The sequence below is a fragment of the Lepidochelys olivacea genome (assembly GCF_965140295.1).
Source record: "Lepidochelys olivacea isolate rLepOli2 genome assembly, chromosome: 8".
In the NCBI taxonomy this organism is placed as follows: domain Eukaryota; kingdom Metazoa; phylum Chordata; order Testudines; family Cheloniidae; genus Lepidochelys; species Lepidochelys olivacea.
The window spans coordinates 12273438-12286663 of NC_140418.1; the positions used below are offsets into that span (position 1 = coordinate 12273438).

General features: G+C 39.9%; 1 protein-coding gene across 1 annotated transcript in view; it reads right to left on the reverse strand.

Annotated features, from left to right (window-relative positions):
• Positions 1-1364: 1364 nt before the first annotated feature.
• Positions 1365-13226, reverse strand: part of SEC24A (SEC24 homolog A, COPII coat complex component) — a 51561-nt gene continuing 39699 nt past the window's right edge. Inside the window, exons 19-23 of the mRNA XM_084636766.1 lie at positions 12186-12323; positions 10979-11083; positions 10759-10851; positions 10057-10160; positions 1365-4657 (exon numbers count right to left, since the gene is read on the reverse strand). Coding sequence (XP_084492892.1) covers positions 4543-4657; positions 10057-10160; positions 10759-10851; positions 10979-11083; positions 12186-12323 — 555 coding nt within the window. The 3' untranslated portion in view covers positions 1365-4542. The remainder of the gene's footprint in view (positions 4658-10056; positions 10161-10758; positions 10852-10978; positions 11084-12185; positions 12324-13226) is intronic.

Sequence of the window (13226 nt, forward strand, 5' to 3'; positions counted from 1 at the left end):
ACCATAGTATTTACACAGGACTCTTTTCCTAGTTCAAAACTCACACAAGTAACACACATACACATGGTGATGGGCCTGAAAACTCATGCTGCTAACTCACTAGAGGTGGGCCTGAGTTGCAAACCTCACTCCCAACTCCCCAGAACTTTAGGAAAATTCACATCTAAATTTCACAGTGCAGTCCCATCTCTAGTAAATACCTAGCTGAAATACTGTTTTAAACTCATGTTAATGCTCAAGAAGATGAGACTCTTTCCTTCAGCTAATGCCCTTGTCTGATATTAAAAGAGATCCATGTGCTGCTAAAGGTTTAATGAAGCAGATAGGAATAAAATACAGGTCCTGACCATTCTGGAACATAGCAATTCCCGTACCAGATCAACCATCTATTTAGTCCAGTATCATCTCTCAGACAGTGACCAGTACCAGATGCTTCAGAGGAAGATGTAGTAGATTATGGAATAGACCACCATATAGGCAACGTTTTTTCCTACTCCTTTGTCAGTTGTAATTATTTCTTTTTGTTACTTTTAAATCTGTTGCCTTCATAGTTGCCTTTCTTGTATGATGAGACAGGAGGATCAGTAGTGTCCCATTTACCTTCTTCTCTACTACCCAAGAAAGTTGTGTATGTTCTATTTGTGCTATTTTTTTCTCAATAACCTGACCACATTTGAATACAACATTCCAGGTGAGAATACCATTGATTATATAATGGCTTATTTTCAGTGTTACTTTCTACCCTATTCTCTATACATCCTAAAAGTGGAAACAGCTGCTCAATCCACAGTGAATTGAGTTGTCCAAGACAACCAACTGTTCTTTCAGAATGGTTATAAGTAATTAAGAACTCAGCTGTGTGTATGAGTAGTTCAATTTATCCCTTCCTATGTATGTTACCTTTGCATTTGTCAATACTTACGTTTTTCTGCCATCATGCTGCACACTGGAGATGGAGCTACTAATTAGGTCCCAAAAACACTTGACTGTCACTGTAGATTTTTCTCTTAGAGTAAAGCACCCAAATGCCTGGGTGCAAAAGCCAGTATATCTGATTTTTCCTTGTTTAAAGTTTATTATAAATACTGTGCAGTAACAGAGAGTGGAATTTTGCCAATAATTGCAGTTACATAGCAGAAATGCTTCCATTTTTTCCTCCTGAAATATGAAGTCCCCCAATCTTTGTACCATTTACAAAGTGACAATTTTAGCAAGTTACAATTTTTTCCTTTAGCAATGCAATTACCGTTACTGAAGTTACTAATGCAACCAATGGAAAAAAAATGTCACCCAGTGATTGATCAAATATGGAATCCCACTTCTGTTTATTAATTAAAGGACTGATGGACTTCTGTGAGCACTTTCAATTAGTTTTATTGAGTAGCCAAATCTTTTAAATTAGCACAGATAAAATAAGCATTTGCATGTGTTACAAATGACTTTTTACAGGAATAAAACAGTGAAAATTACAAACTGTAAAAAGGAGGACAAGTAAATCCTGTCTCAGATTCAGAAGGGGCAAGATTTATAACTTCATGCTGAAGATCTGTGTCTGAGTTTCAGAAAACAAGGATTTAATATTACAATATTATACACTACTTTACAAAATTAAATTTATAAGGATTACATCCATAATAGTGAACAAAAGCTTAAAATCACATTTGATGGTCCCTTATATAACAGCCATTCTACATCTTTGATTATAAATTGTTAAGAAATTAACTCTGAATAAAAGAAATGTAAATCTTATTCTAGTTATTGCAAAATAGTCTGTTTAGACTGAGACTCAAATATATTAAATTATAAAAGATAATGTATACAAATTAAAATGGATGGTACTGATGTTGACAGAATTAACATTAATGTATCAAACAAATAGTTAAACCTCAGAAACTAGAAAAATAGAGTACATGTGCTGTGGTGGGGTTGTCACACTAAGATAGAACAACCAGGACCACCCTTCCCTGTTTAAGATCTTAAAACAAACAAGTTATTCTTGACGTTTGTAATATACAGTGAGAAGTGTGGCAAAGGCAGTTTACACACTGGTGTGTTCTGCAATGATGTAAGAGTCATACGAATTGAAGCAGCAGGTTTTGTCCCCCACTGCATGGAATTGAAACTACACATTCAATATTGCAGAATATTTCTTAAATACAATATGGACATTCCAAAAGCATTCTACTTCAGATGGGTTCATTTGCTCGCTCGTTCATAAGTTTCACAGAGAAAAATATTAGGGATCCTAACTTGAAATGTTGTTAGTTACTATATTGGCATGTAGACTGACATTCATAGCTGTTATCCTGGTTTACATAAAGCAAATGACGCTCTCTCTGAAACAGACACTATCTTTAAAAATGTAACTTTATGAAATATAATGACAAAGTATGTGGTGATAGTAAGAAAAAACAAAGACTTTGGGTCTGTTGTGAGATGCATGGATAATTTCCAACATCCTAGTCGGTACATTTTATCATCATGTGCCTAGAGTGAGTTACCACTTAATAAAACTGTGGTTGTCTGAATGACTGATTCTCATTTAAGAAATAAAATTTAGGATCTAAATGTGAGTGAAGCTAGAAATAAAGTAATTTAGTAAATTTTAAAACAATTTTCCCCTATATACTTACTATATTTTTTGAAAATAATGCACAATCTTATAAAAAAACTTTTGGGAAATACATTTCCACTAGTCATGTAGACACAGCAGGCAGGGTGTTTAAATCACCTTTGGAAGAAGTAAATCTGTTCCAAAATGCTCTTTTGAAAACATCACAAATCAGCACAGAATGATAGTGGCTCTTTTGTGCTCAAATTTCACAAGATGTTTCTATGAAGAAACAGCTGCTTCTCCCCTGCATTGAGGTAACTCCTTTCAGTCAATTATACTGTAACTGGAGCAGAAGCAGACGAATGGCTGCAGAAACCATGATCCTACCAGATCCTGTTAAATCCGCTTTGCAAAACCTTCACAAGTTTACTAGCCTAGGCACAATATCTACTTTCCTACCTTTTACTCATCAATTAAAAGTTACTTGACCCCAACAGGGAGATTTTTGCAAGTCTGCTGTAAGTGTATGAGCATTAATATGAACGAAAAGCAAAATAAAGTAGAAAACATTTTTTCCACGGGCATATAAGGGGCAGCAATCAACTAGCAACATGAAGAGAAACAGCCTGTCATCGACAGATTGCTCCCCAACCGATATACTTTAATTCTCATGTACTTTACACATCTTACATTTAAGAATACCAGCTTTCTGTAAATCCAATTTCCATGTTTCATTCGTAGCACTTGCAGGTCTGTCAGTTAAATTAAAACATGTATATTGTGTGGACACATGGCCCTGGAATTAGGCTTGTTATAAAGCTTCAATCAAAAAGATTTGTGAGAACTTTAAATATATTCACTGAACTATAAAACACTTCCTACCAATATGTTTTTCCATTTATTTCAAGAGCAAAATTATTACTTCTGCTTGAATTCAGTTTTAGATGTCAAACAAAATATTCAGTACTGTCTCTAAAATATATTGATAAATTAAGGTTGAAATGCTACCACAGCCTCATTTCACAAAACATGTTATGGGCCTAACATTTAGAGCAGAAATCTATCTAATGTAACACACAAAGGATCAGGTGGTTTTATGCTTTGCCTTCTTTTCCCCATTCCTGCCATTTAATGAACTATCAAGACAAGACCAAACTCATTATTTTTAACTACAAACACAAGGCTCAGTGTCAGTCTTAGCCCATTTTTGCTGCCAGATCACTTGATTACAGTTTTCAGTTTACACAGTATGCTTTGCCAACTTTGCCTTTCAGGTACAAGAACATTGATGCATTTGAAAGCTTTTTAACAAATTACTTCAGACTATCTCAATCCAGCCAGGCCAGTTTAAGCTACCTTTAGACCTATCCAACATAACCATTTCTAGAACATTACATCCTAAAATTTTCATAATTTTTTTTTCAAAAATTTGTTCATTTCACAATGAATTGTTTAATTGCTACTTTAAGTGTACCAGAGAGCTCTCTTTTTTAAAATAAATTTTCAATCTTTAATCAGTGGATATACTGTATCATAGAGACAATATAATTTCCCTGCAACTCAATCATATTGAGGTTTTAAATCTAGCAGCAAAAAAAAGAAAAGAAAACAAAAAAACCCGCAAAACTAAAAGTTACAGAAATATACATTTTGAACAAAACTCCATTTTACAAAATGTATTTCACTCCTTCAATATGCCTTTGCAAATGTACTTCATGCTGCAACTGCTTACAGTAAAAGCATAATTTGCAGCAAATTAAAGATCCCCAACCTCTTCAAATATATTTTGATTTTTAAACGTACAATATTATGTAGTTGCACAAATGATCCTCAGTTGCGGTCCTTTATTTGCTTTATTTTGTTGAAATCACAGTGAGAACTTCTCATCAACTGCACCAGGCCACAAACTTAACAAAAGATATTACAAGCACAAGTGTTCTTTACTGCAGAAATTTTCGCTAAGCAAGCGAGCCATACAACCCAGTGGTTCATTTATTCACTTGCTGCTGTATATGCAGGAGGAACTCATAGTATGATAAGGCAGATTCTGTTCTGTCTTCTATCATATTCTGTAGGAAACTTGATTTCAGTGGACTTTCATCCCTTGGAAATAGAAATAAAATGACGGAGTGAAATGAAACATTCACGAATCTCTACAGTACTGTATTTTTAAAGTTATAGGCTGAACTAACTATTTTGAAAGCTCTTTAAGTGGTGAAGTGTAAATGAACGGCCAGTACTGTAGGCCTCACAATCGTTCATTACACAATATTGCTGGATAACGTTCACATTTAATTCACTAAAATGTCTGATGTTAAACACAGGCAACCTGGTTACATTTATAACGTAAGAGCCCCTCAATACCAACTGGCAGAGGGCCAACTCTTCTGTAAAGTCCCATCAAGTCTGACACTTTATACATTATCATCATAGTATTTATATGTAAAGAGTGTTATGTGTAGTATCAAATGAGAGCTGGTGACATGGTGGTCAATCTCGCTGTGATGTTTGTACAGATGGTGTGTAGAGCATCATGTGTGCTGGAAATATGATCCTAAAATGTTTTGGGGGCAGACTTGATAAACAAGTTGTCCCAGACAAAGGAAGAGGAAGTTACTTGCCTGTAACTGGAGGTTCTTTGAGATGGGTGGTCCCTATCTGTATTGTACGTGAGTAGACAGGCGTGCCATGCACCTGAATCCTGAAGTGTTTCTTAGCAGTGTCCACTGACCAGCACGTGTGTGGTGCATCCCCTCATTACCCAGCCGAAGGTATAATAGGTAGTGCCTCTCCAGTCTCCCTCTTACTGTCTTGGAATGTAGTCCAAAGCAGAGGGGATAAAGGGCAGGTACTGGAAGACAGATAGGGACCACATATCTTCAAGAAGCTTCAGTTACAGGCAAGTAACCTCTCCTTCTTTAAGTGATGGTCCCTATATGTATTCAACACATGGGTAACTTGACAGCAGTGAGCAGTGCAGAGGTGGGTGTGAGGATGCCAATGTTAGCACAGTCTGCAGTACAGCCTAGCCTACTGCCGCTTGTGCAATAGTGTATTGCGTTATGAACGTGTGGACAGAGTGCCAGATGGCTGCACAACTTAGGTCTTGCTAGGACACATCCGCCAGTGAAGCTGATGTGGTAGGTTGCGCTCATGTAGAGTGAGCTGTGACTCCATCAGGCAGGGGTACGCCAGATTGTTTGTAACATTCACAGATGCTCTGAGACCCATTTGGAGATTGGTTTGGAGAGGAGGGCTTGACCCTTGGACTGTTCAGCAATGTGCAAAAGGATTGAGTACTGTGAAGATAGAAAACCAGTGCATAGCAGACATGGAGGGATTGTAGGACCCTGTTAGTGGGGGAGGTGTGCGGTTTGGGGCAGAAAACAAATAGGTGGATGCACTGGTTTAGGTAGAATTCTGACAGTGCCTTTGGGAGGAGTTTAGGGTGGAGCCATAGAGACACCTTGTTCTTGTGGTATATGGTGTGGGGGGGTGGGTGATCTGCCATCATGGCGCCTAGTTCACTGACCTGCCTGGCTGAGGTTCTGGCTACCACGAATATGACTTTCATCAAAAGGTGGGAGAGTGAGCATGTTGCCAGTTTTCAGAGTAACAGCCGTGTTAGTCTGTATTCGCAAAAAGAAAAGGAGTACTTGTGGCACCTTAGAGACTAACCAATTTATTTGAGCATGAGCTTTCGTGAGCTACAGTGAGCTCGATGAAGTGAGCTGTAGCTCACGAAAGCTCATGCTCAAATAAATTGGTTAGTCTCTAAGGTGCCACAAGTACTCCTTTTCATGTTGCCAGTGGTTCAAAGGGTGGCTTTGGGAGGGCAGAGATGATGAGATTAAGGTCCCATAGTGGTGTGGGCTTCAGAACTGGTGGAAAAATGTTGAGTAAACCCTTAATGAAGTGGACAGTGGTGGGATGCGTAAACACTGATGTGCAGTTCGCAGTGGGGGGAAGGGTAGAGAAAGACACTGATTGCTGCCAGGTGCAGCCCTGTAGCGTTGATGACTAGGCCGGACATTTGAGGGCAAGAAGGTAGTCTACATTGCCTGGTATAGATACCACACTCAGTGAGTGATGGTCACATTGAGCCCATACTGTGAACCATCTCCGTTTTCCTCAGTAGCATGCCTTGGTGGATTCTCTCTGGCGCTCTGGATAAAGATTTGCCACACCAACAGGGAGCATGCCTGGTCTATCCTCGATCCTCATCTGAATACCAGGCTGTGAAGTGAAGAGGGCTTGGATTGGGATGCTGGATTCTCCCCTGATCTTGTGAGAGTAGATCCAGGAGAGTGTGAAGGCGGAGCGGCGTTCAGGTGGAGAATCTGAGAAGGTCTGTAAACCAGAATTGACAGAGCCAGAATGACCATCACAGTGGCTCTGTCCCAACGAATCTTGCATAGTACTTGCAGCAGGAGGGGAATGGGAGGAAAGGAGTAACAAAGTCTTCTTCCAGGGGGAGGAGGAGAATGTTGCCCCACAAATTCTTCCCTATTGCTCCTCTGGAACAAGAGAGGGGCAGCTTCTGGTTCTTCAGAGTGGCAAACAGGTTCCACAGATGGGTGCCCCAGCTCTCGAAGACATTCTATAGCGTGGCATTATGTAGCTGTCACTCGTGACTGAAGTAGTGTTCTGCTGAGCGTGTGGGCCAGGCAATTCTGGGTGCCTAAGAAGTATGTGACTTGAAGCATTACGTTGTTTTTGATGCACCAGTTCCAAAGGCGGATGGACTCAGGGCAGAGGGAGGAAGACTTGGCGCCGCCCTGCTTGTTGATGTACACCACTGCTGCGATGTTGTTTGAGAGAAGTTGAATGTGGAGGGGCTGAATTAGCAGGAGAAAGGTCTTACACACTGAACAGACTGCATGAAGCTCTAGCACATTTATGTACATCCTGCCCTCCCGTGGCATCCACACTCCATAGGCCATGTGGTGGTCCAGGTGGGCTTTCCAACCCGTGAGGGAGGCATCTGTTGTGATGGTGACCTGTGGTATGGAAGGGGCGAACGGGGTGCTGATGATGACCTTGGGAGGACTGGCCCACCACAGTCCAGGGAACTATGATTCTGGCCAACATATGGTCTGTGTTGCTTCTGTAGATGGAGAGGAGCTACACTTGGAGGCAACACATGGCCAAAGGGGGGGGGGGGAAGAGAGAGAGAGAGAGAGTGAGAGTGAGAGTGAGAGTGAGAGTGAGGCAGGCAGACCATGGTGTGAGGTCTATGATGCAGGTCCACAATGATGGACATAAGTGTTGCAAAGCAGTCCACCAGAAGGAAACCTCTCACTGCAATGGAGTCAAGACGTGCTCCGAGAAAGTATAATCTGCGTAGATATCAATACTGACTTTTCCTTGTTGACACAAATACCTAGAGATGCCAATAGTATGCAAAGGGTGAGGATCATGGCGGCTACTTCCTGGCACGATAAGCACCACGAGGAGCCAGTTGTTAAGGTAGGGGGTATACTGAGTAGCAGAGGCGGCGCATTTGGACTGCTACCACAGCAAAGACCTTTGTGAACACTCCTGGCGCTGTCAATATACCAAACGAGAGGACCTGAAACCGATAGTGTTGGTGAACTACCCGAAAATGGAGAAACTTGCAGTGGGGCAGGTAACTGTCTACATCGAAGTAAGTGTCCATGTTGTGAGCTGTAAACCAGGCTTCCTGGGAGAGGGAAGGAATAATCAATGCCAACGTTACCGTACAGAATTTGGGCTTTCTGAAAAAGTATTTATCATCTGAAGATCTAGATGCGGACAGTGCACGGCACCCTTCTTCAGGATAAGACAGTATGGTAGGTAGAAGCCTCTTCCCTTGCATTGAGGTGGGACAGGCTCTATGGCCCTTTCAATGTGCAGATTTTCTTCTTCTTTTTGGAGAATGCATTGATGGGATGGATCCCCAAGAAAAGTCCAAGGGGCGGAGGAAGGGAGGCTGGAGATACCAAAGATGTGGGAACAAGAGGAATTCTATGGAGTATCCATGGTGGATGTTCTCCAGTATCCAACTGTCCATGGTGATCCTGTCCCAGTTGTGAGGAAATAGGGCAATATGGCCCCCATACACTATACGAGGCACTGTGGTGGCATCGGGGAAGGTTTAGGGGTCGACATGCAAGTCAAAACTGAGGTTTTGGGTGCTGGTGGGAAAGGGTCAAAGAATTAGTTGTAGCGGAAGCAGGGAAGTGTGTCTGTTGCAAGAGGTGCCACCTAAGTGGCACATCCTGCTGGCATTGGTATTAGGCCAGGTAAGGTTACAGACGGAATGGTTGTCTCTGCTGCTTGTGTTTCAGAGCTGGGGTGTATATACCAAGGGACCATAGTGTGCCTGTAGAGTCCTTCAGTACATGAAGGGATTCATCCATCTTTTTGTGGAACAACTTGCTCATCAAAGGGGAGGTCCTCAACTGTATTTTGGACCTCCCTGAAATGAGCACCCAACATGTGGAATACAGATAGGGACCATCACTCAGAGAAGAATATTGATTTGTCTGTCTATAATGTAAACTGAGCATGGGGATGCCACAGACAATGGACAATTTATCTGTATCTGCAGTAAACACCAGTTATCAGGAGGATGAGGAAGAGCATGGTGTTAGCACGCAGGAAGAGACTGAAGCCCAGGGAGTCATCCTGATTCTTGAGACAAAGACAATTAACATTGGGGAATATAAAGAAAAGCAAAAGGGCATCTTGTTATCCATCACTGAGGGAACAAAGAGGTCAGTGCTCTTTGCAGCTATGAACGGTGGATCCCCAACTATGTGGGTTAGTGATGCTGAAAAGCAATTGTAGGTGAGAACAAAGCTTGAAGCCTGTTATGGTTATATGTAGACTTTTAGAAGCAGGTTATTCTTTTGTTTATTTGTAACCATTTTCTGTTTCTATTATTTCTCCTTAGTATCACTTAGTCTTGTTTTATTATAAATTCATCTCAGTACTATTATATTAAAGTAAGGTGTGCATCCTCAGTTGAGCTAACAGCCTGGTGCGTATTCTGTCTCTTTGGAGACAGCGGACTTGGTATTTCTGTGGGCATACAGTGACAAAGCCTGGATGCTGCAGAGGAACTCTCTTCCAGGGGATTCAGGAACTGAAGTACACCAAGAGTTAACCTGCAAGGCAAAGTCTGGACTGGCAGAGTCCTGAGGAGTCTGTTTGCCTATCTAGCAGACAGGGGTGGCAGGAAGCGGTCACACAGTATAGCACCAATAAATCTCTTGCTGAGACAGAAGGGTAACAAGGTGACTTACAGTTCTGGATGCCCTGAGAAAGCATCAAACCTCCACAAATTAAAAGATGACAAAACAAGCAAAGTTAAAATCACGTCAGGTTTTCAAGCATTTACAATTCACAGTAGGCACAACTCCTACAAATCTTGTGTGAGGGCACTGCAGTATAAAATGTGTCACTACAGTGGCAAACATGACTATGCATGCATGACTATGCATATTTGTGTATTAGAGTTGTCGAAAAGAACTTACGTTATTATATACAGTATAGGGAAGAATGGCCTTTGCTCTCTCAGCCAAGAGATAAAAGCTATTGTTCTGGTAGATTCAGCTGTTTCAAGGTCTGGAAGATGCGTCTATTAGACAAAGGTTATCATTAATACATAATATAATATACTCTGTCTTTAGGAGACAGAGTTAATTTAGTGTTAATGAAAAGGGTCAAGCATCATAATCAGGCATAAAGTAGGCACAGTGAGTATGAAGCTGTTTCACATACCACTGCAATTTCAGTGTCAGATCATCCTTGAACAAACTATCAACTGTGCCAAACTGAATAGTGGCTTTTGGCTGTCACAACTGGGACTACATTAACAGATTCATTTTCACTTGTGAACTAAACTAGGATTTGAATTTTCCAGCAATTGAGGGCTGGTGAGCTAACCCACTCTCCTTCCTGGTCCCAATATTCTCAATCTGCTCAGACTTTTACTGGATCTAACTGATGGTTATCAACTTCTACTTATTGCGGTTTCATAGTGAGTGAGCTGGATTAAGATCATTTTAAGTGGAGAACCTACGGAAGAGAGTCTCATGATGGGGAAAGTGAACTTTTCCTGAAACTGTAATTAATTACCATCAGCTACAATTCTGAAAGGCTCTTGAGCTTATACAGGTGATAGATTATAATTTAAAAAGTTACTTGTCCTATTTAAGGCCAAAGCAAGCACTTACCATATTCTGTGGTATTGATGCACAACTTGGAACTCCAAGGACTTGGCTGATAAAATTCTGTCCACAATTCTTTCCAATCCAGATAAACATTACCTAAAAGACAGTTCAATAACAATAGCATTAATCTATGCAATACATACACCCTTATACTCTTCTGTATATCTAAAGTGCTCAGTAGCCTTCAGAAAAACCCAAAAGTTCATATAAAATTTTAACTTACAGAGCCAGCATCCATAAGATAAGCACCATCCCTACTCAGCTTCTCCACAGACAGCTGGAGAATGGGTGGCTGAGGTATTGTTTTATCATTGATGTTGAGGGCTCCCTAAAGAGAAAAATTGCCACCATGTAAGTGTGCCTCTAGATATATAGATAAGAGAGGCAGCAGGAATGAGAAATATTCAAGTGGAATACATTTTTATTAGTAAAAAACAATTAAGGACAAATTATACCCTCTTGCCCCCAAGTGCATCATCTGTTGCAGTCTGACTTTTACATTGTTAAAACTCAGATATAACATATACTTTATTATAAAAAAAAGCAGTCTTTATTTTGTCTTAATGAAATTGATTCTCTTCTGAAAACTTCATACAATTATGTGAGCTTCAAAAATCTGCAGGCTTCGAAGTCTGGATGTACAGAATTAGTCTGCCTGCACTAATTCCTACACATACTGGTTCATGGCACTAATGACAGGACTTATTTTAAAAAAGAAGTTGAACACCACTATGAAAAACATCATCCCTGCTGCAGCATATCCCCTTTTAATGGGATGTGCTTTGTAGTGTAATAGACTATTTTCAAATTAGAATGCCAGCTACATTTTTCAGAATGATTGTCTATAGAATCCAATCCACATTGTGTCTAGAGTGGGGTGTTAGCCACATGTTCCCTCCAGAGCCCATCTATACCACCCCTAACAGGAAAATAATGGAGCAACATCTTATATGTATGTACGGTTTACAGTATTTGTAAACTTTTACACACTTCAGCTTAGTCTGAAATGCAATCCAACACTGGAACTACCCCTCATCTCATGACTTATAATTCATGCATGTATTGCTTCCAAGTTATTGCTACAAAACTTGATTTAGAATAAGTCTGGATTACATGGAGTGGCAATTTAGTGCAGCAGTCTTTATAATAATTCCTTAATAGTCACACACACATGCATGATTCATGTGATGTGACTTAATTCGAATGCCAAGGAATTGTTTCATCAGTTTGCCTATAATGGGTAAGCTGCTTTGATGTATCTTCAAAACTTTAAACTTTGTGACTGGCTGTGAGCTCTCAGACTACATACCTTGAAGAATACAGTTCTTATTTAAAGGGTTTTCTATGCAATACATATTCTTCACTTCAAATAAAGGTCTTTGGAACCAAGCAACCACAGAACCAGTGTAATAAGTAAAAAGAAATCATACCTCATCTGTGAGATTGTCAACTCTGTACAGATTGGGATGGGTCATAAGCATGAGGTAAATTAGGGGCTGGTTTTTCACTTGACACATAGTAAAAATACGCTCATCTAAACGGATATTTGTCCCAGTCTGGAATGCTTTCTGTGAATAAAACCAGTATTTGAAATATTTTAATTTGTTATTAATTCAAAGTCAACAAGTGAAAAGCACTAGGCAGAGTATCACACATTCAAGATGTTTATAAAACAAGAATAGGTATATTGCCTACATCTGCTTTTGATTACCTACATTAAGAAATATTTTGAGTCCCACATGAAATTTAGCCTTAAATATTTTGATCTAAAAATATAATAAAGTCTTGATTACTACAATGACCCCCCCACACACTTAATTTATCTGCATTTCTTAACTGAGTATCTGTACTCAAAGCAAGTTTTGTATATTACTTATATGCAAACAACTTTGTGACTAATCACTCAGTGTATCTTTGGATTCTGGAACCACTGACATAACATACTGTAATATATGTTAGTCTTATGTCTGTAGAAAACTTTCTGAAGAGTGGAGTTGGAATGACGGCATATTAAGATGGATTTTTAATAAAATTATGCTTATTACTTTGTCTCAAGAAGCTACATAACGATACTTTAAAACCGCAATTCAAAGACTTGTTATGCTTAATCCTTTGGCTCTAATGCACATCTCTGTCAGAGGTGTTCTGACTTAATGGTAAATGCACTCCATTGGCTTACAGACACAAAGCAGCTCAACTGTTGCTGAAGCAGGACCGCATCCCAAACAAGTACTGAAAACCATTCAAGTGTTTGACTTTGTCTATATTAAAGAGATCAAATCTCCCCAGCATAAACACAGCCATAGCATAGACTTAACAAGGGTTTTTTAGTATCATTTGAGAAAGTGTGAATGAGATGATTCCACCAGGTCTTGATCATGCTGCATTCTGAAAGAGTAAACCATCTATCCTAAGACTAACCGTTTTCTATATTAGTTCAGAGGGATCCACAGCTGAAAGCCATTTTTAGA